Here is a 27,309-nt window from a genome sequence, read left to right on the forward strand (position 1 = left end):
AAAAAAAAAAAAAAAAAAAAAAAAAAAAAAATTAAGCAGTTTTGGCTGGGTGTGGTGGTTCATGCCTGTAATCCCAGCACTTTGGGAGGCCGAGGCAGGTGGACCACAAGGTCAAGAGATTGAGACCATCCTGGCCAACATGGTGAAACCCATCCCTACTAAAAATACAAAAATTAGCTGGGTGTGGTGGCACATGCCTGTAGTCCCAGCTACTCAGGAGGCTGAGGCAGGAGAACTGCTTGAACCTGGGAGGTGGAGGTTGCAGGGAACTGAGATCCCACCACTGCACTCCAGCCTGGGCGACAGAGTGAGACTCCATCCCCAAAAAAAAAAAAAAAAAAAAATTAAGCAATTGTATAAAGGCCTTTTTAAGTTAGTTAATGTAGTCTATTTTATTTTAGGATTAAAAAAACCCTTAAATTTATTTAAAAACAATTTGTGTTGACATGTGAGATTGGTTATCATTGATAAAGGTTCTTATTGGTAAGAGGATGAGGAATGCTTTAAACGCAAGGTGAAGTGTTGGGTGGAGCAGATTATTTTGCCTTAGATTTTTGAGAAGCTGGAAAGGGGAAATGGGATATGATGAAGGGAAACAAATTTGGTGGTTTGGGGTAGAACAGTTGAGGCACTGTAAATAAGAGGTAAGAAGAATTAAAGCAGTGTAAGTAGTGGAGGACACAGATGGTAAGAATAGAGAGAGATGAATAGGCTAAAGAAGCAGTTTAGCAAGAGGGGCAAAATGGAGAATTTAGATACCGGGAATGACCTGATTCAGGCTAGTAAGTGACTTTTGCCTAGAGATCAGTCTGACTGGGGCTCAATATATGGCCCAGCTGTGAAACAACAGATGATGAATGAGAAGCCCAGCGTGCAGAAAAGAAGTTTGCTTGCCACACCAGAGATTCTACCAATATTTAGGGACATGGCTTTCCAAGATCGGGAAACTTCTGAGTTTAGGACATTGAATCGACATAAGGTTAAATGGGACTCTTGTTTAGTCTCCTTTGACTCTTATGCTGTTGCTAATATCATTTATGAAATCAGGAAGGACCAAAATTAGGGTAACAACTTTCAAGGATGACCTATTCTCTGTTTATTCAAGAGTAATACATTACTGAGGAGAAGCGTGGCCTCAGCATGAGCACTAGCTCCACAGGTGTGACTGATGGCTGTCAGTGCTTTGTAAAGCATATTCTCTTGAAAGAAGATCTAAATATGTGTGTCTGGCTGCCACAGCAATCCTTGCTTGAAATAAAATTTTCCATTACTGTTAGAAAAGTTCTGGAGAAGTCTCCTGTTGGTCTGTCTTGAGTCAGTGCCTTAGCCTGTTAGTGTCCAACAGGTTGGTATACTTTTGGCAGACTTGGGTCATGTGTCCCTTCCTGAGGGGATGGGAATCAATTCTCAGGCTTAAATCACCATATGAAAGTGAAATTCTTTTACCAGAGAACAGTAATGGATGCTGAACAAGAAAATGTTTGGCTGGGTATGGTGGTGTGTGCCTCTAGTCCCAGCTACTTGGGAGGCAGAGGCAGGAGGATCACTTGAGCCCAGGAGTTTGAATCTAACCTGGGCAACATAGTAAGACCCTGTCTGAGAAAAGAAAAAAGTTCTCTATAATGGTGGTTTGCCACACTGAACTTTTTCTTGGCATGGGACAGTTTGCTGCACTGACTTTTCTTTTTTTGTAGGAAACAGTATAGAAGTTGACAGAATGCTAACACATAAAGGAAAACAGAATGAAAACTTAAAAAAAAGGAGAAAGTCAGAGCCTGTTGTGTTACATGGCAATAAAACCAGATGAAGAATAACCTGTTTTCAACCAGACAGTTCTTTATTTCTATTTAAAAAATGACTGTTCTGTGCAAATACAGGAAAATCTACAAGGGCCGTTAACATAGACATTCTTCATCCTTTTGCCTAGATTGAATGATGTCCTGTGTCTTACAGTGTCATTTATTGAGTGACGGAGTACCCTTTCTCAAGGCTGTGTCTGTGCTAAGTTTGCAGGAATCGAAATTTTGAGTGATTCTACTATATTAGTGAGGAAGGCTAGTGAAGAATCATTACTTCCCTTGTGGTCCTTCTTGAATCCTCAGGAGATTTAGCTAAAAATAATTTTTTGTTTGTTAGAGGAAACATTTCTGATGAGTTCTGCTTTGGAAAGAAAAGAGCTCTGCAGTTGATCAGCATAGTAATATATTTCTAGTTCATTTGTATGCTGGACCCTGGATGACATAGTTTCTGTGATCTCAGTTATTCTGGCAGTAGCTCAGCTAGTTCATATCCACAGTTGTGGCAAAAAAACACTTTTGTACTGAAATAAGTCAAGTAGATAATGTGGCATCCAGAATGTGCTGTTGTGGTCTGTTTTTCATCTAAGCATGAAATAATGATATTGAAAAATTGTTTTTAATTATAAGAGGAATATATAATGTTAGATAAAATAACCTGTACTTTCACTGTGAACATTTCTTTTAATAATTTCTAATATAGCAGTACAAGGTCATGTTGTTTGGAGGTTCTGGGAGTAGTTGCTTTATATTCACATTCATGTAATTGGGAGTATGTTACTTTTGGGTCCCAATACATTTTAAATACTGAGTTTTACTATATTTTGAGTATTTTGTTTTTTCTATTGATATTTAATTTAATTAATTAATTTATTTTGAGACCGAGTCTTACTCTGTCACCCAGGCTGAAGTGCAGTGGCGTGATCTTGGCTCTGTGCAACCTTTGCCTCCTGGGTTCAAGCTATTCTCCTGCCTCAGCCTTCCAAGTAGCTGGGTTGACAGGTTTGGGCCAGCACGCCTGGTTAATTTTTGCATGTTTAGTAGAGATGGGGTTTCTCTATATTGGGCAGACCGGTCTTGAACTCCGGACCTGAGGTGATCCACCTGGCTTGGCCTCTGAAAGTGCTAGGATTACAGGTGTGAGTCACCATATCCAGCCTGTATTTTAAACACTTTTGTTTTGAGATGGTCTCACTCTGTTGCCCAGACTGGAGTGCAGTGACGTGAGCTCAGCTCACTGCAGCCTTGCCTCCTAAGTTCAAGTGATTCTCCTGCCTCAGCCTCCTGAGTAGCTGGGACTACAGGCATACACCACCACGTCCGACAAATTCTTGCATTTTTAGTAGAGACAGGGTTTTTACCATGTTGGCCAGGCTGGTCTTGAACTCCTGGCCTCAAGTGATCCGCCTGCCTTGGCCTCCCAAAGTGTCGGGATTACAGGTGTGGCCCAGCGCACCTGGCAGTATTTTAAATATTTTTACATAAAAAAAAATTTTGTGTTGAGTATATAGGAGCATATAGGTGTATATATTTATGGGTTGCCTGAGATATTTTGATACAGGCATACAATGTGTAATAATCACATTAGGGTAAATGGGATGTCCATCACCTCAAACATTTACCCTTTGTGTTATAAACAATCCAACTATACTCTTTCGGTTATTTTAAAATGTAAAATTAAATTTTTTTTAATGAAATCACCCTGTTGTGCTAGCAAATACTAGGTCTTATTCATTCTTTCTATTATGTTGTATCCATTAACCATTCTCACTTTCCCCCTACCTCCCCACTCCCCTACCTCCCTATCTTTCCTTCTACCTCCTCCTCTCCTACCTCCCCACTTTCCCCCTACCCTTCCCAGCCTCTGGTAACCATCCTTCTACTCTCTATTTCTATGAGTTCAATTGTTTTAATTTTTTTTTTTTTGAGACAGAGTCTCACTCTGTTGCCCAGGCTGGAGTGCAGTGGTGCAATATTGGCTCATTGCAAGCTCCGCCTCCTGGGTTCACGCCATTCTCCTGCCTCAGCCTCCCGAGTAGCTGGGACTACAGGCGCCCGCCACCACGCCCGGCTGATTTTTTTGTATTTTTAGTAGAGACGGGGTTTCACTGTGGTCTCGATCTCCTGACCTCGTGATCCACCCACCTCGGCCTCTCAAAGTGCTGGGATTACAGGCGTCAGCCACCATGCCCGGCCAATTGTTTTGATTTCTAACTCCCACAAATAAGTGAGAACATGCAATCTTTCTGTGCCTGGCTTGTTTCACTTAATGTAGTGAACTCCAGTTCCGTCTATGTTGTTACAAATGATTGAATCTCATTCTTTTTTATGGCTGAATAGTACTCCATTGGGCATATGTACCATATTTTCTTTTCTTTTTTTTTGAGATGGAGTTTTGTTGTTGTTACCCAGGCTGGAGTGCAGTGATGTGATCTTGGCTCACTGCAACCTCTGCCTCCTGGGTTCAAGCAATTCTCCTGCCTCAGACTCCCTGGTAGCTGAGACTACAGGCATGCGCCACCATGCCCGGCTAATTTTGTATTTTTGGTAGAGATGGGGTTTTACCATGTTGGTCAGACTGATCTCAAATGCCTGACCTCAGGTGATCTGCCCACCTTGGCCTTCCAAAGTGCTGGAATTATAGGTGTGAGCCATCGCACCTGGCCTGTACCATATTTTCTTTATCCATTCATCCTTTTTTTTTTTTTTAAATTTTATTTTGAGACAGGGTTTCTCTTTGGTCGCCCAGGTTGGGGTGCAATGGCACGATCTTGGCTCACTGCAACCCCCGCCTCCTGGGTTCAAGTGATTCTCCCGTCTCAGGCTCCTGAGTAGCTGGGATTACAGGCACCTGCCACCATACCCAGCTAATTTTTGTATTTTTAGTAGAGACGGGGTTTCACCATGTTGGTCAGGCTAGTCTCGAATTCCTGACCTCAAATGATCTGCCCGCCTCAGCCTCCCAAAGTGTTGGGATTACAGGTGTGAGCCACTGCATACTTGTACATTGGCTGAGAACTGAACCTGAGCCTTCTGTGTGGAAGGCGAGAATTCTACCACTGAACCACCACTGTGCTGACTTATCCATGGAGCAGGTAAACAAATGGCAGCTGTGGTCCTTTAAACTTTATCTTGAACTTAGAAATAACAAGAAAAGACCCTTGAGCCCCAAATAACTTTTTGATGAGCATGCAAATGTAAAATACATTTCAGAAAGATATAAAGATCTTTTGGACCTCTTATGCTTTATAATTATTCCTTATAGTTGACTAGGATGGAATGCTTAATTTTCAGTTTCTATTATTTTATATTAATGCACATACACATTTTTTTTAATTAAGTTTTTTTCTTGAGGGACACGGTCTTGCTTTGTTACCCAGGCCAGAGTGCAGTGATGTGATCATGGCTTTCTGCATCTTTGACTTCCTGGGCTCAAGTCATCCTCACACCTCAGCCTCTCTAGTAGATAGGACTGCAGGGGGTCCACCATCATGCCTGACTGATTTTTAAATTTTTGTAGAGTTGAGGTCTCACAGTGTTGCCCAGGCTGGTCTTGAACTCCTGTCTTTAAGCAATGCTCCTGCCTCAGCCTCCTAATGTCGTGGGATTGCAGACATGAACTGCCATGCCTGGCCAGCTTTATGCTTTACTCTTTTTGATAATGGAAGTACTGCATACCCAAGTTAAAAAAAAAAATTAAGCCATATTGAAAACATTTTAAAAATCCGAATCAACTTTATTTCCAACGTTCAGAGAAAACTTAGGTTATCATTTTGGAGCTTACTTTTTGGACATTTTTCTTGTGCTCGTATTTACACACAGGCACATACAGAATTATGATTATGTTCAAGATGCATTGTAATCAGCTTTTTTTCACTTAGTTATATCGTAGATATCTTTACATAGCAGTAATGCATAGCAATACCATTTTAAGTTACTGCATTAATGTACTATGTGAATGTATTGTTTAGTCAGCCTCATGCTTTTTCTTTCATCATTAAATGAGTTAATGAACATGAATATTCTTGTCTGTACCTTTTTCTTATTTGATTATTGTTTATTCACATAATTTAAAGCTACAAATGTAGCGAAACTTGTAAAACTTCAGAGTGAAATATTGAAGCCCTTGAGGTATTGGTATTTTTATTATTATTATTATTATTTTGAGATGGAGTTTTGCCCTTGTTGCCTGGGCTGGAGTACAGTGGTACAATCTCTGCTCACTGCAACCTCTGCCTCCTGGGTTCAAGCAATTCTCCTGCCTTAGCCTCCTAAGTAGCTGGGATTACAGGCACGCACCACCATGCCCAGCTGATTTTTGTATTTTCAGTAGAGATGGGGTTTCGCCATGTTGGCCAGGATGGTCTCGATCTCTTGACCTCGTGAGCCACTGCACCCGGCCGAGGTGTTGGTATTTTTTTAGTATGATCTTGTTGCTTGGTGAAGCCAGAGAGTTCTATTTGATAGTGTCAGTCTCAGGTGTTTCAGAATACTGCTTCAGTCATATCCTGAAGTGGTTCCAGAATTGCTATATTGGAGCATTTTTAGGGTAGCTGTAAATTTGAGAATGTATTTTCGTAACACAATAATTGAAGGCTGGTAGGGAAGATGATGGAGATGACATCTCCAAGATGCCCTTTGATAATATGTCGGCAGTAAAATTTAATGGCTAAGAAAAAATTATTTATATTTATGCATGTTATAATTTTACTGTTAGTGTCATGATTTGCAAGCCAAGACAGAGGCTTTTTACAAATAAAAAAAAATGCTATATATGGTTGTTTATAGTGTTTCATCTATGGTAAAGCTACTTGTGTCCCCAGTGTGGACCTGTTTTAGTTACTGGTAAAAGTAATAATGAAATAGAAATGTACTGAAAATTTTACTTGGAAGATTAGTAGGGGTGTGGTTTATTTTTTACACATTTATTTAAGACGTCTTGAAATGGTATACTGATTTAGAAGATACATACAAGACAAATAATCTGAGAATTACTTTCATTTTTCAGAATTAGCTGTGTAGAGTCTGTTAAGGATTCAATTTTTAAAAACTGGTTAAAAATCTGACTGAACATTTGCCATCACTGATATTCTCAACCTGCCTTTTTCTTCATACTGCTCGTCATGTTACCTTTATTTTGCCTGTACTTTTTTTATTCACCTTAATTCACCTTAGTAATTTATGTGGATCTTCTCCCATGGCAAGTCCTTGAGAGCAGATACAATGTTTTAAAATTGCTCAACTCTGAGCACAATGTTTTGTATATATGGTAGATACTTGTGGATTATATTGAATGAATGTGTCACCTTTTTTTTTTTGGTAACAAAAATGCTCTCTTTCTTTGTAGCACTGATCTTTAGAATTTCCTCCTGACATTTTCTGTTACTTTTATTTTATAGAGGATGGGACCAGATTTGTTTGCTTCTTCTGTTAATGAAAATACTTGCTAAGCCATCTATAAATTTTTTTACAAAATTGAATATTATTTTTCCATTTCATTGAGTAAAGCCTTACTCTATGGGATCAAGATCAGGAAAACTATTTATCTCTCTCAGGCTACGTGTTTTCTGGGGCTGTTATCTTTTGTTTGTTTGTTTTGAGACAGAGTCTGGCTCTGTCACCCAGGTTGGAGTGCACTGGCGCGACCTCGGCTCCCTGTCAGCTCCGCCTCCTGGGTTGAGGCCATTCTCCTGCCTCAGCCTCCCAAGTAGCTGGGACTACAGGCGCCCGCCACCACACTCGGCTAATTTTTTGTGTTTTTAGTAGAGATGGGGTTTCACTGTGTTAGCCGGGATGGTCTCAATCTCTTAACCTCGTGATCCGCCCACCTCGGCCTCCCAAAGTGCTGGGATTACAGGCGTGAGCCACCGCGCTCTGCCGGGGCTGTTATGTTAATGCTTACAGAACTTTATTTGTGTTTTTTTCTTTATTTCTGTTTTTTACATTTTTTAACTTTCTGTGGTTTTTTAATACTGGTTTTTTCATGTTCATATATAAACGGTCATAGTATTTCTTAGACATCATTAATGAATAGAAATCTTAATTTTAGGCCGGGCGCGGTGGCTCAAGCCTGTAATCCCAGCACTTGGGGAGGCCGAGACGGGTGGATCATGAGGTCAGGAGATCGAGACCATCCTGGCAAACACGGTGAAACCCCGTCTCTACTAAAAAATACAAAAAACTAGCTGGGCGAGGTGGCGGGCGCCTGTAGTCCCAGCCACTCGGGAGGCTGAGGCAGGAGAATGGCGTGAACCCGAGAGGCGGAGCTTGCAGTGAGATGAGATCCGGCCATTGCACTCCAGCCTGGGCGACAGAGCGAGACTCCGTCTCAAACAAAAAAGAAAAGAAAAAAAAGAAATCTTAATTTTAAAATGGAAAAGAAGAATGAGCCTCACTGCGTGTGTCAACTTAATTTATTTTAAAAATTAATGTTTAGCTGGGCATGGTGACTCATGCCTGGAATCCTGGCACTTCGGGAGGCTGAGAGGCAGGCCAATGAATCTCTTGAGCCTAGGAGTTTGAGACCAGCTTGGGCAACATGGCAATTTACATCTTGAAGGGTTATAACACAATGTTTTGGAAGGAAGGATCCTTTTATTACTCTTAGTTTATTATAATCATTATTACCATTTTATTTATCATATCATTATTTATATTTAAAATATTTTTTTCCTGGATGCTTTTATAGGGTAAAACATTATTATCACTTTAATCAGACATTATGTTCTGGCCACATTTCACATAATAGAGTGAAAGGAAAAGAATTCAGAAAAGCAGAAGAAAGCGTGTCAAAATTTATACGTTCAAATCAGTGCTACCTTTCCAAGCAGTGTATACTTTGCTACCATTGCTCAAATTGTCCATTGGATCTCATTTTCTAGATAATGGCTTTAGAGTTTTATTTGCATCTGTACAAAAATGTGTCTATTCAACATGAAAACATTAGTTAATTCAGTCAATAGTTTGGTTTGGGGTTTATGTGATACCAGTAGTTTTCACTTTCTGGTGGATTCGTTTTTTTACTTTCTGGTGGATTCAGTTAACAGAATCGTTGTGATGAGGTTTTTGTTAGGTTAGATTGCTAGAAATGGGTTATCTTTGAATTAATGATCACTGGTTTGTTTTTTTTCCTAGTCAGCAGATAAGCAGAGAGCCCTAGAAGAAACCAAAGCCTATACCACCCAATCCTTAGCAAGTGTTGCCTATCTGATAAACACCTTGGCCAACAATGTCCTGCAGATGCTGGATATCCAGGCATCCCAGCTACGAAGGATGGAATCTTCAATCAATCATATTTCACAAGTGAGACCACAATATTTTCCTATTTGCCTATGAGGAACCCTTAATAATAAACACAGGCTGTCTGTAATGCTGGCAGTTTTTATTATGTAAGTTAACTCACATGTACGATTTGGAAAATAGAAACTTAATATTAGGTTATTTTTTGATTATGTCTTTTTGTGGGTGGTTATCTGTGTGATTTTGATAGGAAAGTAAATTGTGAATTTTATTAAAACTCAGTTGTCATGGTAACATAATCAGCCCTATAATGAAACTTCATCCTTCCCCCCCCTTTTTTAAACAAATTTCATACTTCTTTATCAATTTAAAAAGATAAACTTGATAGATTGGTGGCGTGTTCAAAAATTTTTTTTTCTTTTGGTAGGATTTATGTTTATTGGGATGGTACTATACCTGCAATAATGGAAAGACTAGCGAACCTTACAAAATTATTTTTATTATATATAACTTAAAAAAAAGTTTGTCACTTTATGGACTTCTAAAAGTTTTTTAAAAAATGTTAATCTGTCTTCATTATAAAAGCCATACTCATGAAAACCCAGAAAAAGAAGAAAATAAGTGGAAAAATAAAAAACCATTTTACCACTTCCCAAGCTTTTCACTGTTAATATTTTGGTATATTGCCTTGTAATCCTTTTTCCTGTAAATAGTTTTTTTTTTTTTTTGAGACAAAGTCTTACTCTGTCGCCCAGGCTGGAGTGCAGTGGCCGGATCTCAGCTCACTGCAAGCTCCGCCTCCTGGGTTTACGCCATTCTCCTGCCTCAGCCTCCCGAGTAGCTAAGACTACAGGTGCCCGCCACCTCACCTGGCTAGCTTTTTTGTATTCTTTAGTAGAGACGGGGTTTCACCATGTTCGCCAGGATGGTCTCAATCTCCTGACCTCGTGATCCGCCCGTCTCGGCCTCCCAAATTGCTGGGATTACAGGCTTGAGCCACCGCGCCCGGCCAGTAGTTTTTTTTAAATGTAGCTGTGGGCTGGGCACACATCTGTAATCCCAGCACTTTGGGAGCTGAGGTGGGAGGATTGCTTCAGCCCAGGAGTTCGAGACCAGCCTGGGCCGCATAGCAAAACCCTGTTCTCTACCAAAAATACAAAAATTAGTGTAGTGATGCATGCCTGTTGTCTCAGCTACTTGGGAGGCTAAGGTGGGAGGATCATCTGAGCATGGGGAGGTCTAGACTGTATTGAGCTATAATTATGATGTGCACTCCAGCCTGGGAGACAGAGTGAAACCCTGTCTCCAAAAAAAAAAAAAAAGTAGCCAGGATTATAATATAATAGAGTCAGTTATAGAATAAGTATAGAATTTTGGGTTCTGCTTTTTTAACTTAGTGTTAAAGCAAACGTAATCTCTTGATGTTGTAAGTTCTTCATAAACATTCTCAGTGGCTGCATAATGTTGCATGTATATGTTATGCCTTTCATAATCATTCCCATATTTTGGGGCCATTTAAAATAATACTGCAGTGAAAAACCAATTAAATTGCAAAATGTAATTTAAAAAATATAAAAATGATGAAGGTTTTGGTTTGTGCCTGCCTTTTTTCGAAGAGATCTTTGAAATGTTGTATTTTAGCACCTTGTCATTTGAATGATTTAGTATTATTCAGCACTCTTTTTAGACCTAAATGATTAGAACTATTCTGGAATAAAAATAACTTTTAAATATGCATATTATTACTATTTTTTTAATGTCTTGAGAGTTCAGGGCTTTTTTCTTTTTTCTTTTCTTTTTTTTTTTTTGAGACGGAGTCTCGCTCTGTTGCCCAAGCTGGAATGCAGTGGCCGGATCTCAGCTCACTGCAAGCTCCGCCTCCCGGGTTTACGCCATTCTCCTGCCTCAGTCTCCTGCGTAGCTGGGACTACAGGCGCCCGCCACCTCGCCCGGCTAGTTGTTTTTTGTATTTTTAGTAGAGACGGGGTTTCACTGTGTTAGCCAGGATGGTCTCGATCTCCTGACCTCGTGACCCGCCCATCTCGGCCTCCCAAAGTGCTGGGATTACAGGCTTGAGCCACCACTCCCGGCCATGGGCTCTTTTCAAATGGACTGTTTTTGAGAGTCTAAAGTTTAGCAAATTTGTATAACTAGACCAAATATAGTCCAGATCATAAAATCAGATACAGTGTTTTTGAAAATTTATCAGACTGATTTAGAGGATTTCTTATTTAATATTATTTAATCTGAAATCTGAATTTGCCATTATAAGGGTTTCTTCACATTTTATACAAACTTCTGCAGACATATTATTTATTGCTTGTTATATTGTGTATCGTAAGTTAAAAAAAAAAAGAATTGGTGAGTTTTAATGAGTGTAAGGTAAATTTCAGTTTGGAAAGGCCTCCTGGAGGAAATAGTCAATGGAATTTAAAATGATTAAATAGATGAATTTTTTTTTTTTAAAGAGACAAAGGCTTGCTCTGTTTCTCAAGCTGGAGTGTAGTTGTACGATCACAGCTCACTGCAACCTTGAACTCCTGGGCTCAAGGGATCCTCCTGTCTCAGCCTCCCAAGTAACTGGCTGGGACTATAGGCACGTGCCATGCTTGGCTGATTTTTTTTTGTTTGTTTGTAGAGACAGTGTCTTGCCATCTTGCTGTGGCTGGTCCCGAACTCCTGGGCTCAAGCAGTCTCCCACCTCAGTCTCCAGAGGTGTTGGGATTACAGGTGTCAGCCACTTCTCCTGGCCTGAACTTGGTTTTCTATGGAAGGAGGGAGGTTGACAAATTGCTAATCTGATATAGAATTTCAAGATCTATTCTTGAAAATCCTAAAATTTTTCCATGTTTGAAGCATTAGCAAAGGATGTTAAAAATAAACTTCTTTAAAAAAGAACAAATATAGAAGAGAAACTAGCGTATTAGAGTTCCTAAAAAGGAGGAACAAGTTTTATTAGGCATTAGGGGAGAGTAGGAGAGATTATGTGGGTAAATGATGACAACAAGCAAATAGCAATCAAGGATGATAATTTATTTTCTGTTTAGAATTTTGTAGTAGTTTGGTAGAAAAGTATTGGCAAGCTCAAGGAGGAAGGTGAATACTCAACCACCCTAGATTTTGAGTATATGTATTAATTCATTTATTGAGAATGTATCAATCATAAATTGGCATTTAATATGGTCAATTAATGCTATCTTTTAAAGCTATTTTAATGGATTAAGTAAAAAACAGAAGAATGGATAGAGATTAGTAAACCGGAAATAACAGAGGCCTCAGTCAAAGCTGTCAGGAATATGTCAAACCTTTTTTTTTCAGAGTTGAGTGTCTAGGGGGCAATAGTTGGAGAGGTAATAGAGCTGCAGTTCTCAGTGGCTATTAAGTTTATACAGAATGTAAATTATTATGTTGGATAAAGGATCAAGTCTGAGAAATAGGCTGATAGAGACTGTATTTAAGAAATAAGAGTAATTTTAAAAATTTATGTATTTTCTAACATTTGCCTCAAGGATTGAAATTTTGTTTTACTTGTGTTTACAGGTAGAATTCTTCATTTAAAAAGTCAGTTGAATATCAAAACTATTTGATGTTCTTCAGACTGAAAAAACATTTTCTGCTTACAAAACAAATAGTAAATACTCTAAAACAGGGGTTGGCAAACTTTCTTTTTAAATAAAAGGCCAGAGGATAACTATTTTAGGTTTTGTGGGCCACGTATTGATAACTATTTTAGGTTTTATGGGCCACGTATGGTGTCATTCTCCTATTCTCTCTTTCTCTCTCTCTCTTCTTTTTCTCTCTCTCTCTCTCTCTGTGTGTGTGTGTGTGTGTGTGTGTGTGTGTATTTTTTTGGTGGGGGGATGGAGTCTCATGATGTTGCCCAGGGTGGCCTTGAACGCCTGGTCTCAAGTGATCCTCCCACCTCAGCCTCCCAAAGTGCTGGGATTACAGGCATGAGCCACCATGCCCGGCAAAGAGAGATGACATTGCAAGTAAGGTAGAGATGTGGACAGATTTGAAAGACATTTTAATTACGTTTTCTTTTTTTTTTGTGTGTGTGTGTGTATTTTTTAACAACGATTTAAAAATGTTAAAACCTTTCTTAGCTTCTGGGCCATATAAAAGCAGGCAGCGGGCCACATTCTGGCATGGATCCTTAGTTTGCCAGCCCCTCCTCTAAAATACTTTTTCCAAATGTTTGAGTGTTAAATTTTATTATGATGCTTGTGTTATTAAAAATATTGTATGTTTCTAGAGGGAACCAGGGGGTTCTTGAGACCAGATTTTTGTGCAACTTGGGCAAAAGTACTAGACTCTGAGAGTTTATAGTGAAGATTGAGTTGAAGGAATGGAGGGTTCAGTCAGGTCAAAGACAAGATTACACATTTATTGGAATGGCAATAAGCCTTAAGAATTATAAGGGTGGAGTTGTTTGGGACTAGTAGATACTAATTATCTAGGGTATTCAGTTTCTTTTCCCATCAGTATTTTTTTGCCCATTGGCTGGGTAAGAACTTTACCACCTTTCAGCCTCCTATCCCTTTCATCCATTTTGACGAAAATGAACGCTGAACAGGATTGTCCTGAAAAGGATCAGGGCATCTGGGTTTTACCCTGGCTCTTCTGCTGACTTGTGTGACATTTGTCTTCTTTGAACTTAAGTGTTTTCATCTGTAAGATGGGACTGTTTGGATAATTTCTTAGCTGTCTTCCATCTTGAATTCCTTATTTTTGTGATTCTCACAAATGAGCTTGATTTTATTTGCTTCTATTCTGTTCTGTTGGTTCTGCTCTTTACCTCAATCTGTGTCCACTGGTCTCAACCCTCTATTACTTTAATTTAACTGAACTGTTTCGCAAATTACTCGGAATTGTAATCTGAGGATGGGAATTCCATTGACTCTACTCTGTATTGGGAAGAAATACTTCAACAAAACAAAGTAGTAACCCACTCTTTCTAAATGTCAGATGTTTTCAAAAACAGGTATTAACTGATTAGGAATATATAGTATCAGACACTTTTTTGTATTAAAAGGATAATATAGTATTAAGTAGTATACTAATTTTTACTACATTCATCATATCTATAAGGTAGTAGTAGGGTTGGTTCTTAACATGGATTATGTTGTGTATTTTAGGGATGGTAAATTTTAAAGAAATTCCATCTCTAGCTTTGTTGCTGTTATCCTGTCCGTTCTTTGGAAGCATATTATTAAAACAAATGAAATTTTTGATCTTCAAACTGATAGTGGAGTTAACATTAAATATTTCCCCAGAATATATACTTATTGGAATAAACATGTAATTTCACTGAATACTTGTACAGGCACACATACCTTTAAGTCAGTGTAGTGTAACATTATTATAAAGATGAGTGTTTCTTATTGTGCCCATTATTTTGTGTCCTTTTCTAGTAGGTTTTTTTAAATAAAAAGTTTGCAAAACACTTTTCATACTAAAATTCTTATCAGTTTGTAAACTAAAATTTTTCTAAGCGAGGCCCATCTTTTTTCTTAGCTAGTAAAATTAGTCAGTACTTGTCCATGTTCAAGTTTGTGATGGCTTAGAATAAAAGATTAAGCAAGGTCAAAAGACAACATAAAGAACTTAAGAAAGTAGTGCTCATCCCACCTTCCCAAGGGCTGAGTAGGACTCACTGGGCCAGGCGTTAAATTAGTTAGCAGGTAACAAGTAAAGGAGCTGGAAAAGAATTAATATAAAATAATATAAAGTTGGAAGTAATTCTTCTCAAGAGCTAGGTATTGAAAGGCAGTGGCAGGTCTAAACCTTAAGAACTCAACAAGTAGGGTAGTTTTTACTGTCTAAAAACTTTAGGCTGGGTGTGGTGGCTCATGCCTGTAGTCCCAGCACTTTGGGAGGCTGAGGTAGGTGGATCCCTTGAGGTCAGGAGTTCGAGACCAGCCTGGCCAACATGGCAAAACTCCATCTCTCCAAAAAATGCAAAAATTAGCGAGGTGTGGTGGTGCATGCTTGTAGTCCCAGCTACTCAGGAGGCTGAGGCGGGAGTATCACTTGAGCCCAAGTGGTCGAGGCTGCAGTGAGCCATGTTCATGCCACTGGATTCAAGTATGGGCAACAGAGTGAGACACTGTCTCAAAAACAAAAAAACCAAAAAAGTTTATATAGATAGCCTTGCTTAAAAATTTCCAATTTTGGCCAGGCTCAGTGGCTCATGCCTGTAATCCCAGCACTTTGGGAGGCCAAGGTGGGTGGATCACCTGAGGTCAGGAGTTCGAGACCATCCTGGCCAACATGGGGAAACCCTGTCTCTACTAAAAATACAAAAGTTAGCCGGGTGTGGTGGTGGGCACCTGTAATCCCAGCTACTCTGGAGGCTGAGGTAGGAGAATTGCTTGAACCTGGGGGCAGAGGTTGCGGTGAGCTGACATTGTGCCACTGCATTCCAGCCTAGGTGGAAGGCGAGACTCTGTCCCCCCCAAAAAAAAAAAAAATTCCAGTTTTAATTAAGGAGATATACTGAAGGTTATCAATATGTAATTATGCATAGAAAGTAGACTTTTTATACTTCCCAATTAATTTCCTACATAATTTTTATATTACTTTATAAAAAACTGAAAATTACTGTTAGTAACTAATTTGTTTTATGAATCATACATAATTTGAAGAATAATTGTAATTTAAATATGTTTATTTGAAACATTAGCTTACTAATAAAAAAGTTGAGACATACTTAAAAACACCCAATTTAGTTGGGTTAATCCACTGTAACTGTTTGATTGCAGATGTTTTCCCACACCGATGGGCAGCTAACTGAGGTAGTGCTATCCAGTACAGTCAACTCTCAGTTATCTGTGGTAATGGGAAATGACAATGCATGGATAATCCTAAAACAAAATATTTTATACAGTACCTTCCTGTCATCTGCTGTGGCCTGAGCATTTGCTTGAGTTCATGAGGGAGATGTGGGAGTGGGGCTCAGGCTTGCAAAGGAGCTGGGAGTCAGTATGGTTATCTCAAGGCCATAAAAGGTATCCTTAAGGAACCTGGGTTTCGCACTGTGTGGCTGAAGTGTCATGGGGGAAGCCTGCAGCATGCGAGATCAGCTTGGCAATATCAGTGAGAAGGATGGGGAAACTAATTAATAAGGAACTGTAGGAGAATAGATGTTTAAGTCCTACACAATTGCAGTGATATATCTTGGTGTGTTTTTTGGTTAATGGGATCTGTAGCAAACAATAATTATATTAATTGTGTATTTGCATGAGTTATGCTAGTAGAACACATTTTTTACTTGCCACAGGTGAGTGCTGTTGTTGAGGCCTCTTCTAAATAAGTAGGTTTATTGTCATATAACTAGTCACTTAAAAAACCCAGGATAAATTTGAAATACTTTTCTTACTTTTAAAATTCATCCTGAATATCAGTGTTGAACTTGTACTTCCAGAATTTAACTTAATGAGATTTAACATTATAATGTCAAAGAATATCCTGAGGGCAAATGCCATAATTACTGATAGCTGTGAATTTGATTTAGGAAAAACATAGTAGCCATATTTTATTTAAGAATATGTTACAGGAGCTTTCCTAAATTTCTTTTACAGCTGACAGTTGTCTACGAATTTATGAATGTTAAAGCTGCATGATAGATGTGAGGAGGGAGTGTTTATTATTCTGTCTAATTTGACTATGCTTATTTTCTACAAGTGAAAGCTATAAAAAAAAATTGAAGCAGATGATTGCTGAAAACCTTTAGAATCTTCTGGACCAACCTGAGAATCTGAGAATCTTCTGCTTGTTTATGAAATAGATTTAGTGCTCTCTGTCAAATTATTCAAACTCAAAATAGAACCGTGGCCATTTTCTTTTTTTTTTTTTGAGATGGAGTCTCGCTCTTTCGCCCAGGCTGGAGTGCAGTGGCGCGATCTCAGCTCACTGCAAGCTCCGCCTCCCGGGTTCACGCCATTCTCCTGCCTCAGCCTCCCGAGTAGCTGGGACTACAGGCGCCTGCCACTGCACCCGGCTAATTTTTTGTATTTTTAGTAGAGACGGGGTTTCACCGTGGTTTCGATCTCCTGACCTCGTGATCCGCCCTCCTCGGCCTCCCAAAGTGCTGGGATTTACAGGCATGAGCCACCGCGCCCGGCACCATTTTCTAAAGGCATATTTTCTCCTGCCCATAGAAACTCCTGCAGTTCCACCCGGTGTGGTAGTATGATGGCAAGAATACAGATTATACCCTTGTTAGATTACATTTATTATTATAGATGTATTTTAAAAGTTATTTATTTCAAATATCTATATTTAGGCAAATTAGAGGCGTTGATCTTGAATCGACTTGTGAAAAAATTTGGAAACAATTGCGATTTGAGATTGAATGAAGTAAGGGACCAGCTAATTAGTCCTTCCTCTATAGATCTTTAGATCTCAACCAGGGAAGTTTTGCCCCCAAGTGGACATTTGGCAATGTTAGACATTTTTGGTTGTCACATCTCATGGTGGGGGAGTGCTACAGTTATCTACCTGGATGCTTTTCTATATTCTACAATCCTCAAGACAGCAGTCTTCACCCCCGCCCACAACAAAGAATTATCAAGCCCAAAATGTCAATAGTGCCACTGTTGAGTTACCCTGCCCCTAGTGTTTCTAAGATGTAGGCATTCTTTGAAGTAGACAATTAAAAACATCATATAGCCAAACTAAATTATTTTGACTTTCTGTATACTTATGCTGTTAAAAAATTATGTTTAAAAAATATACCTTCAGTTTTTACTGAGATTTGATATAAGAAGCAACAACAAATATATTTTTAAAGAGTTTAGTCCTGGGAAACATTTCACTTTCCTGATGAATTGATATATTTCTTTGTAACTCATTATGGTTCTACTTTGCCTTCTCTCCCTGGAGGCTTAGTGCCATTTTTTTTGCTCTATTATAACAATGACCCCTTATTTTAGGCTTATTGTTATCTTTTTATTTGCTGTATTGGTCTTCCTTTTATTTTACTGTTATGGTCTGTGGGTTTGGGCTTAGTGTGTGTTTGTGTGTATATGAAGAGAACATATGGGTAATATGTAAATGTCCCCAATCCCTAGACCAAGTCACATCTCTATAAGATCAAATGAAGAGATTTCTAATTTATATTTTCATGCTTTTTTAAAGTCTCAGTTTTTCAAACAATTAAGAAATATGTGCTTGTTATAAAATATTACTGTGTGTTAGTGTAAATAATAAGCGGAAGATGATTTCTCCCTGTTCATTCTCCAGAGATTTATTAATATTTATAGTACATGCCAGGCACGGTGGCTCATGCCTATAATCCCAGCACTTTGGGAGACTGAGGCAGGAGCATTGCTTGAAGTCAGGAGTTCAAGACCATCCTGGGCAACACAGTGACATCCCATCTCTACAAAAAATAAAATTAGCTGGGCATGGTGGTGCACGTCTGTAGTCCTAGCTACTGAGGAGGCTGAGGTGAGAGGATCGCTTGAGCCTAGGAGTTCAAGACTACAGTATACTGTGATTGTCCCACTGCACTCCAGCCTGTGTGACAGAGTGAGACCATGTTGCAAAAAAATGTATATTTATGGTATGCAGATTTTAAATAGAAGCTCTAGGCTTGTAATTCTGTTATGGTTGGTCAGGTTTACACTCTTGTAGTTTCATTTCTGAATAAGTTAAGTACATTTCTAAAAACTGAGGAGAATAAAAACAATGTCTTGAGGATTATATTTTCTGATGAACCTTTTAGACCCATTTTATACAAAAAGTGTCATATTTTGGTTTTTGAAGCATTCTTGATGGTATGAAATAATATTTCTAGCCCATATTTTTAATGATTCAGAATGACTCACTAAACTTTATTCAAGGCCAGGTACATTGGCTTACTCCTGAATCCCAGCACTTTGGGAGACCAAGGTGTACGGATCACTTGAGCTTAGGGGTTCAAGACCTGCCTGAGCAACATGGAAAAACCCCAACTCTACAGACAGTATAGAAATTAGGCCAGCATGGTGGAACACGCCTGTAGTCCCAGCTTCTTAGGAAGCTCAGGCAGGAGAATCATTTGAGCCTGAGAGGTTGAGGATGCAGTGAGCCATGATCGGGCCACTCCACTCCAGCCTGGGCAACAGAGTGAGACACTGTCTCATAAAAATAAACTTTAATCAAAATGTGATTAATTTCCATTTCTCTAAAGTTAGAAATTAAGTGAATTCCAATGTCATCACTAATACGCAAACTTAACTTTTCTGTTATAGTTTTCCCAAGCAGTTGAAAAGGAAAGCTATTCTCATAATTAGCCTAACATGCATAGAAAAGTTTAGAGATTATTTTTTTCTTAAAAAGAAATACTTAAAATTGTAAGATTACTACCGTGGTTAGTTTTTTATTTGAGGTTCTGTTTATACATGCATTAGCTCTGGAACATACAGATCCTGTTGTTTTTAAGATCTCTTGGTTGTAGAGAAATAAGAGACTTTGAATTTGTTTCAAGCTTACCTCTTACTTGAGGCAGTTTAGAAGGATAAATGATCTGTGTTCAGATTTCTTAAAATAGTATTTTATAATGTCATGATGATTATCTTTTCTCTTGATTGTTACTACCGGGTTCTTTTACAAAGGGGAAATTGAAGTAGGACATTGAAGTGGGACTGGGGAAGAGTTAGCAAAAAATGTGTCTGTTGATTGCTGCTTGAGCCAGGAATTGGTTGTAAGAGATGTGAACCATTTTAGTGAAGTGATTTTTCAAACTCCGTTGACTGCAACACACAGGAAAAAAATTTTTTTACATTGTATTCAGCACATAATTCATGTATCTATTTATGTACGTAATAAACAGACTTTTCAAGAAACAGTACTTTTAACTTACTGTGTGTACATGCAGTCTGATGTTTCTGTTCTATTTGGTTTGAAATAATTGCTGCTTACATACCACTAAATTGCAGCTTGCAGTTTACAAAATTTTGCTTTAGTATACTAACTACCTGTGTATGTGGAGAAATTCACCCTCTGTTAGCAAATAGAAGATTGTAATTACAATACATTCTTACTCTTATGTCCTATGGAGCATTTAATAAATATAAATAAATTAATGAAATATTTTACAGGCATTTTGTCATGATAAAAATATAAGCAGCTTTGCCCAAGCAACTTGGTCTTTTGGGGTCAAAAAATGGCTGTTTTGTTTTTTGAGACAGGGTCTTGCTCTGTCACCCAGGCTAGAGTGCAGTGGTGCAGTCATGGCTCACTGCAAGTTTGACCTTCTGGACTCAAGCGATTCTCTCACTTCAGCCTCTCAAATAGCTGGGATTACAGGCACATGCCATCATACCCAGCTGCTTTTTGTAGAGACGGGGTTTCGCCATGTTGCCCAGGCTGGTCATGAACTCCTGGGGTCAAGCAGTCTGCCCACCTTGGCCTCCCAAAGTGCTTGGATTACAAGCCTGAGCCACTGTGCCTGGCTTTATTTTTAACATTATATTTCAGCCCTCTTTCCTTTTAAATAAAAAGATGTTTAAGCATGAATAGAAATTATAGGTCATTAAAAATGTAACTAGATTAATTTCAGGGGCTTTCTTAATCACTATATTAGTCTGAATCTTAATGGAAAGGAAAAAGTTAGCATGCTTTAACCCAGGGGTTGGCAAACCTTTTCTGTAAAGGAGCCAGCTAATATATACTTCAGTTTTTGTGGGCCATGAGTCTCTGTTGTGGCTCATCTCTGCCATTACAGTGTAAAGTCTAGACAAATAAGCAAGTAAGCAACGTGGTTGTATTCCAATAAAACTTTACTTATGGAAAAGGAAATTTGAATGTTATATAATTTTCACATGAAGGTTTTTTGTTGCTGTTGTTCTTTTATCCAAACATTGAAAAATGTTAACACTACTCTTAGCTTGTGGGCTGTAAAAATCAGGTGATGGGCCAGATTTGGCCATGGTTTACCAGCCCTTGCTTTAACCTGAAAATGGAGGAAGTCAGTAGTCTAGAAGAATAAAATTTAGCAAGCATAGTTTAGAATATGAGTAGCAATATTAAATCTCTAGGCATATATATTTTGATTTTTGTGGATATTAGAACTATACATTTTTGTGTTTTTTACATTATATTTTGCAGACAGTTGATATTCATAAAGAGAAAGTTGCAAGAAGAGAAATTGGTATTTTGACTACCAATAAAAACACTTCAAGGACGCATAAGATTATTGCTCCAGCCAACCTTGAACGACCAGTTCGTTATATTAGAAAACCTATTGACTATACAATTCTAGATGATATTGGACATGGAGTAAAGGTAGGTATAATTTTTTCCAAGCTTTTAAAAGTAGTAACCCATAATGAAACTAACTCTTGAGAAAATTAAGCTTTTTATCTATCTTTCTTTCCTAGAGGACAAAGTCTTGGCCCAGTTGTCGTGAAGATTCCTTGCTACTATAACTGTTTTACCCTTTTTACTTTTTCTTAGTGCTGTATTCTCAAGTTTTAAACAATCATCTCTGAATGAATTGTATTTGCTTAGTGATGATAATACCTCCTATGGTTTGAGTAAATAAGTGTAGTGTAATCTTTCCAATTTTAATTTAATATGGCTGATTAAAAAATCATCATGTTACTATGAAAGTGTTTACCTTATCTCAAGTATTTATCAGCAGACTTTTGGCATTAGTTTTCAAAAACAACATATATTAATAAACATGTAGTTTGAATTTTTCTAAAATAATTTTATCCCAACATTTTGGGCAAAAATAGTGTTAGGTGAATTAATATTGCCACTGCTTTTGAGTATATAGTTATTATATATTTTGACTGTCTTTTAAGATGTATTTGGGTGCCTAAAACATGCAAATTTCATTTAAATTGGTGTTTGAACTTAATGATTCAGAGCTTTAGCTGAGTATCAACTTACATCTGATCAGTAGTTTGAAAGACAGTGACTTATCAGATATGAGTAAATAAATATACATACATACATGCTTATAATGATACTGTACAGTTCATGTAGTTGATTTTTTTTCTAATATAAGCATACTTAACACACACTGTTATGGATGGAAATCAGTTAAATCTAAATTTAATGTAGATCTAGGTAAAAAGAAAACATATACGTAAATTTATTTTTAAAATCTCTCTTCAGAGTTTTGATGCAAGCACTATTATCTGGAATATGATATTTAATTTAACTTTTCTGAGACAAGGTCTCATTCTATCACCTAGGTTGGAGTGCAGTGGCACAATCATAGCTTACTCCAACCTTGAACTCCTGGGCTCAGATGATCTACCCTTGTCAGCTTCCCTGGGACTACAGGCATATGCCACCATGCTGAGCTAAATTTTTTGTAGTGACAGGGCCTGTCTGTGTTGTCCAGGATGGTCATGAACTCCTATCCTCAAGTGATCTTCCCATCTTGGTCCCCCAAAATGTTGGGATTACAGGTGTAAGCCATTGTGCCTGCCCAATATTTAATTTTATAGCCAATACCTACATGCATTTAGATTACTAATAAGAGCATGTTAAAATAAGATGTGTAATTGGATGGTTAGTTAATAACTGAAATTTATTCTAACTTGGGAAAATTTATTCAAGGCTAACAACTGCTAATGGAATATTTTAGAATACTGCCAGAATCTAATGCCAAAAAGATACTTAGAATATAAAGTGTGACATTTCTGTTTGCCCAATTATGTAAGAAAAAAGTAATCTGATTTTTTTAATATATATAATTCATATGTTTACATCCCCCGTTCTTATAATCCTCAAAGTAAGATGTTTTTCTTTTAGGATTCTAGCCCCTTCATTTTTTGACTTTCTATGTTTAAAGGTCATTAATTTGAAGAAATCTTTAATAAAATTAAATTTTTGAATAAAACAGTGTCTTAAATTCATCAAAGAAACTTCTGTTCATGACACATTCTGCTTTAACCACTCTTTCTATGATCTACTGAAACATTATTTTGTTAATGCTGAATGCTTAACTTGTTTTTTCTTTTTTTCCTTTCTCTTCACATCCTGAAGTTTCAACTAACCTTTCAATGCTTTTTTTCCTTACCTCTTTTATTTGCTTCATTTATGCATTAAGTGGTTGCTTAGATTTAAGGTAAGAGATTCCAGGGCTGGATTTCCATTCTTTGTTCTTATGTAGAATATTACATATGGGGAGTTAAAGAGATAGTTAACACTTGGCTTTTTAAAATCCAATAAATAATTCCTCCTTTTTGTTTTATTTTTTGTCATGCAACTTTGTGGTGTGTCTTCATGTTCCTTGCGGGCAGATATTTTTGTCTATTTTGTTCACTGCTCTATCCTTTGTGCCTAGAACAATACCTGACACACATTAGGTGCTTAGTAAATATTTGTTGAATGAATGGTTATTTTGTAATGTTAATATATTTTGTGAAACTGAAACGTAAGCTACCCTATCATAAAAATGTTATGCAATATAATTGCTGGATTTTTATAAATATAGAGACTTTGTTATGAATTGGAGGGCCAATTAATATGCTTTATTTAACCCTCCCCCTGTGTAATGGCCTTTTTATTCTATAAATGGTGTGCTTTCTGATATACCTTATGGACAATATGTCATTATCTTTTAATCCATATAAAGAAATTGAGAAGCAGAAAATATTCAGTGACACAGGGTTTTTTTTTAAGTTGCAGTATCATATTTTTGTGGAAAAATTATTCTTTTTGCCAAATAGCTGAATAAAGAATATATTTCAATATAAACTTTAAGAGTTTTTAAAGGTGAATATAATTATACGCAAAACATCAAAAGCCTATGACAATGTTTAACAGAATATCGGTTAAGAATTAGAGATATTTCCTGTTATGATTCGTTTCAATGATGTTTTGGTATTTTGGAGGATTCGTGGTAAAAGAAATTCAACTATATTCAAGAAGCCTGCCTAAAATAGAAGGTTACTACAATTATATATCAAACTTAGCATGCATTTCTTCTTTGATGTTTTTTTGTAGGTGAGTTTCATAGTTTATTTTCAAATACATATTCCTCCCATCTAACACCCATTATTTGCCATATCTTCAGTGTAGAAAGTGATGACAAGATGACTGAGCTTTGAATCATTAACTAGTACTAACTATGCAACTTTCACCTGCCCATGGTAGGTAGATTTGATTGGAAGATCCCAAGCATATGGACTCCTGTATTATTGATTGGATTGTTGGTTCCAAATCCTCAGTCATAGTGAGTAAGATGTGGAATTGTGAAGAAATTCCTTTTGCTTAAAATAGGTGGGTTGCAGTGAACTAGACCAAAAGCAGACTGTGGCTGCTTTGGTCCTTTTACCCTAAAGTCTGTATTCAAATTTTGACCATTGATGTGTTAACCTCCAAAGTGATAGAAGTACTCGGGAAGTTTAACTGAAGAAAAAATATGGAAACAAACAAATTCTTTACCCTTAAAAGTTCAGCTTGCCCAAGCCACTGCCTTATGCTTGTTTTCTGTAAACCCCACTATGATTCCTTCTTGATGTTCCTGCGTCAGGATCTGTTTCCGTTGTGAGAGATAGGCCAAACTGAGAGTCTCCTAGAAAGATATAATGAAGAATCACACTTAGATAAGATCCCTGAGCTTTTTGGAGACCTGTGGATTCTTGCAAGTATCTTAGAAGTCTCCTGATGGGCAATGGCATGGATTCCTTATCCTCATTTTAATCAGGGTAGCTGATTAAATGTTGCTTTAAAATGTGCTTAAAATTTAAAGCCTATTTAAGACCTAGTCCTTTTTCTTTCTACTCCTCTTTTTATCTTTTCCTCAGCACTTTTTGAGCTCTGTCTTTGCTGCTCCCATTGCTGTCATACTTTTTATACTTTTCAGACAGACTCTAGAGAAAGTCATCATACTTTAGGACCAGACATGTGGGATTTGACTCAGAAGAGACCTCCTTGTTTAAGAGTTTAACTTTTACTATTTTATACAGCATGTTTGATGCTTAATGGTTCTTGTCATCTGAAATTTGGATTAACTGTTTTTGTTTTTCTTCAGTCAAGTTAAAAATTTAAGAGTTCATAAGGTTTTTAAAAACAGTATGGTAATAGGCCAGGCGCGGTGGCTCACGCCTGTAATCCCAGCACTTTGGGAGGCTGAGACAGGCGGATCACGAGGTCAGGAGATCAAGACCATTCTAGCTAACACAGTGAAACTCCATCTCTACTAAAAGTACAAAAAATTAGCCGGGCGAGGTGGTGGGCGCCTGTAGTCCCACCTACTCGGGAGGCTGAGGCAGGAGAATGGCGTGAACCCGGGAGGTGGAGCTTGCAGTGAGCCGAGATCGTGCCACTGCACTCCAGCCTGGGCGACAGAGTGAGACTCCGTCTCAAAAAACAAAAAAAACAAACAAAAACAGTATGGTAATAGTTTTACAACAAAGGACATACAAGGTCAGTGGATAGAGTGCCATATTGGAGGTGTTTTCATATATACTTAAGGCCATATAAAAGTGGAATGTACCTTGAACTGGTTCCTATTCCCTATTCTTTTTTTTCCTTTGGAAACAGGGTCTCTCTCTGTCCCCTAGGAGTGCACTGGTGTGATCACGGCTTGCTGTAGCCTTGACTGCCCTGACTCAAGTGGTTCTCCTGCCTCAGCTTCCTGAGTAGTTGGTAGTACATGCGTGCACCACCATGCCTGGCTATTTTTTAAAAAAAATTTTGTAGAGATGGGGTCTCACTGTGTTGGCCTGCCTGGTCTTGAACTGTGGTCAAGCCATCCTCTCACCTTGGCCTCCCAATTGTGAGCCATCATGCCTGGCCAGTACTCTTTTAGTAGTAAAAAGAATTTTAAGACCCTGTTACTGAGGTCAGTATGATGTGTTTGTAATGAATTTTTGTGTTGAAAACATTAAAATTGTCACTAATGAAGCTAAACTTAAGTATTTTTAAAATAAACATATTAGTTTAATCAAAAGTAATACAAACTTATGTTTCTTAACGTATTATTTCAGTTGAACATCGCCCAAGCAGAATCTTTTCTTTTTCTTTTTTTTTTTTTGAGATGGAGTGTTGCTCTGTCGCCCAGGCTGGAGTGCAGTGGCGCAATCTTGGCTCACTGCAACCTCTGCCTCCCGGGTTCAAGTGATTCTCCTGCCTCAGCGTCCGTAGTAGCTGGGATTATGGGCACCTGCCGCCACGCCTGGCTAATTTTTGTACTTTTACTAGAGATGGGGTTTCACCATATTGGCCAGGTTGGTCTCAAACTCCTGACCTTGTGATCCATCCGCCTCGGCCTTCGAAAGTGCTGGGATTACAGGCGTGAGCCACTGTGCCCAGCTCAGATTCTTAATAATTGATGAGCAGGGCTTAAGGGTTTTACAGCCAGCAAATTAAGAATATAATAGTTTTAAAAATTTTGCCTAGTATTTTGAAGATCCATCGTTTAGCTCCATGTTTAAAAAATGGACTGTTTTCACTTGAGTACTATTTTTAGCAAGTATTTGTCATTCCTTACAGAAATATGATAAATTCTTCTTACATTTCTAGCTTTCAGGTACAGTTGAAGGTGCACTCTTAAAAATTTATCCGATATAGTACCTGGAAGAAAAGCTCAACCTTCAAGAGACCCATCTGTTTTGACTATAAGTTCTAACCTTAAGCCATCAATTCTGTTTTGACAAAAGCCAGTTGTTAGAATCTGTTTTCAAAATCAAGCAGGAGTTTGTCCATCTTTATTTCTCTTGTTTTCTTCTGCTTTCTTTACCTGTTTCTCTTCCCACTTACTCCTAATCTTATGTTCCCTTATTCTGTGTTTTATTATTGAACTCTCGACTTGATAGGCTTTTTTGTCTTTTAACCCTTTTACTAAAAATCTTAACCTCTGTCCTGAATTTATACTCTAATTCCTGGTTTCAACTTTGATTTTCCTCAGAGGGTCTTCTCGTCGTTTTCCTGGTTTCCCTTAGGAATTGAAATAGGAACATATATACTCTGAAGAGAGGGATAGAGGTCTCTAGAAAGCCAAAGAATTATGTACTACATGGGACTATAATGGGGAACAAAACTGGACAGAGAATGAAGGCCCAGAGGTGACTGACCTCAGCTTTTTCCCATCCTCACTATTTCACATACAGGCACAACCTACATACACTTCCCCTCTTCTATTTGTATATTTAAATTCTCTTTTCTTTTTTTTAAAGAGATAGGGTCTTGCTCTGTTGCTCAGGCTGGAGTGCCGTGGCATGGTAGCTCGCTGTATCCTTGGGCTCAAGTGATCCTCCTGCTTCTGCCTCTCAAGTAGCGGGACTATAGCCACTCCTGGCTGGTTTTTTTTTTTTTTTTT

General features: G+C 38.0%; 1 protein-coding gene across 5 annotated transcripts in view; it reads left to right on the plus strand.

The window, feature by feature from the left end:
• The window catches only part of ABI2 (abl interactor 2), a 116,736-nt gene that overhangs the window by 33,120 nt on the left and 56,307 nt on the right, over window positions 1–27,309 (plus strand). For all 5 annotated transcript variants that reach the window (XM_023219285.2, XM_023219290.3, XM_023219299.3 and 2 more), the window contains exons 2-3: window positions 8,931–9,098; window positions 21,132–21,308. In XM_023219285.2, coding sequence (XP_023075053.1) covers window positions 8,931–9,098; window positions 21,132–21,308 — 345 coding nt within the window. The remainder of the gene's footprint in view (window positions 1–8,930; window positions 9,099–21,131; window positions 21,309–27,309) is intronic.

Source organism: Piliocolobus tephrosceles, chromosome 11 (assembly GCF_002776525.5).
Source record: "Piliocolobus tephrosceles isolate RC106 chromosome 11, ASM277652v3, whole genome shotgun sequence".
NCBI lineage: Eukaryota > Metazoa > Chordata > Mammalia > Primates > Cercopithecidae > Piliocolobus > Piliocolobus tephrosceles.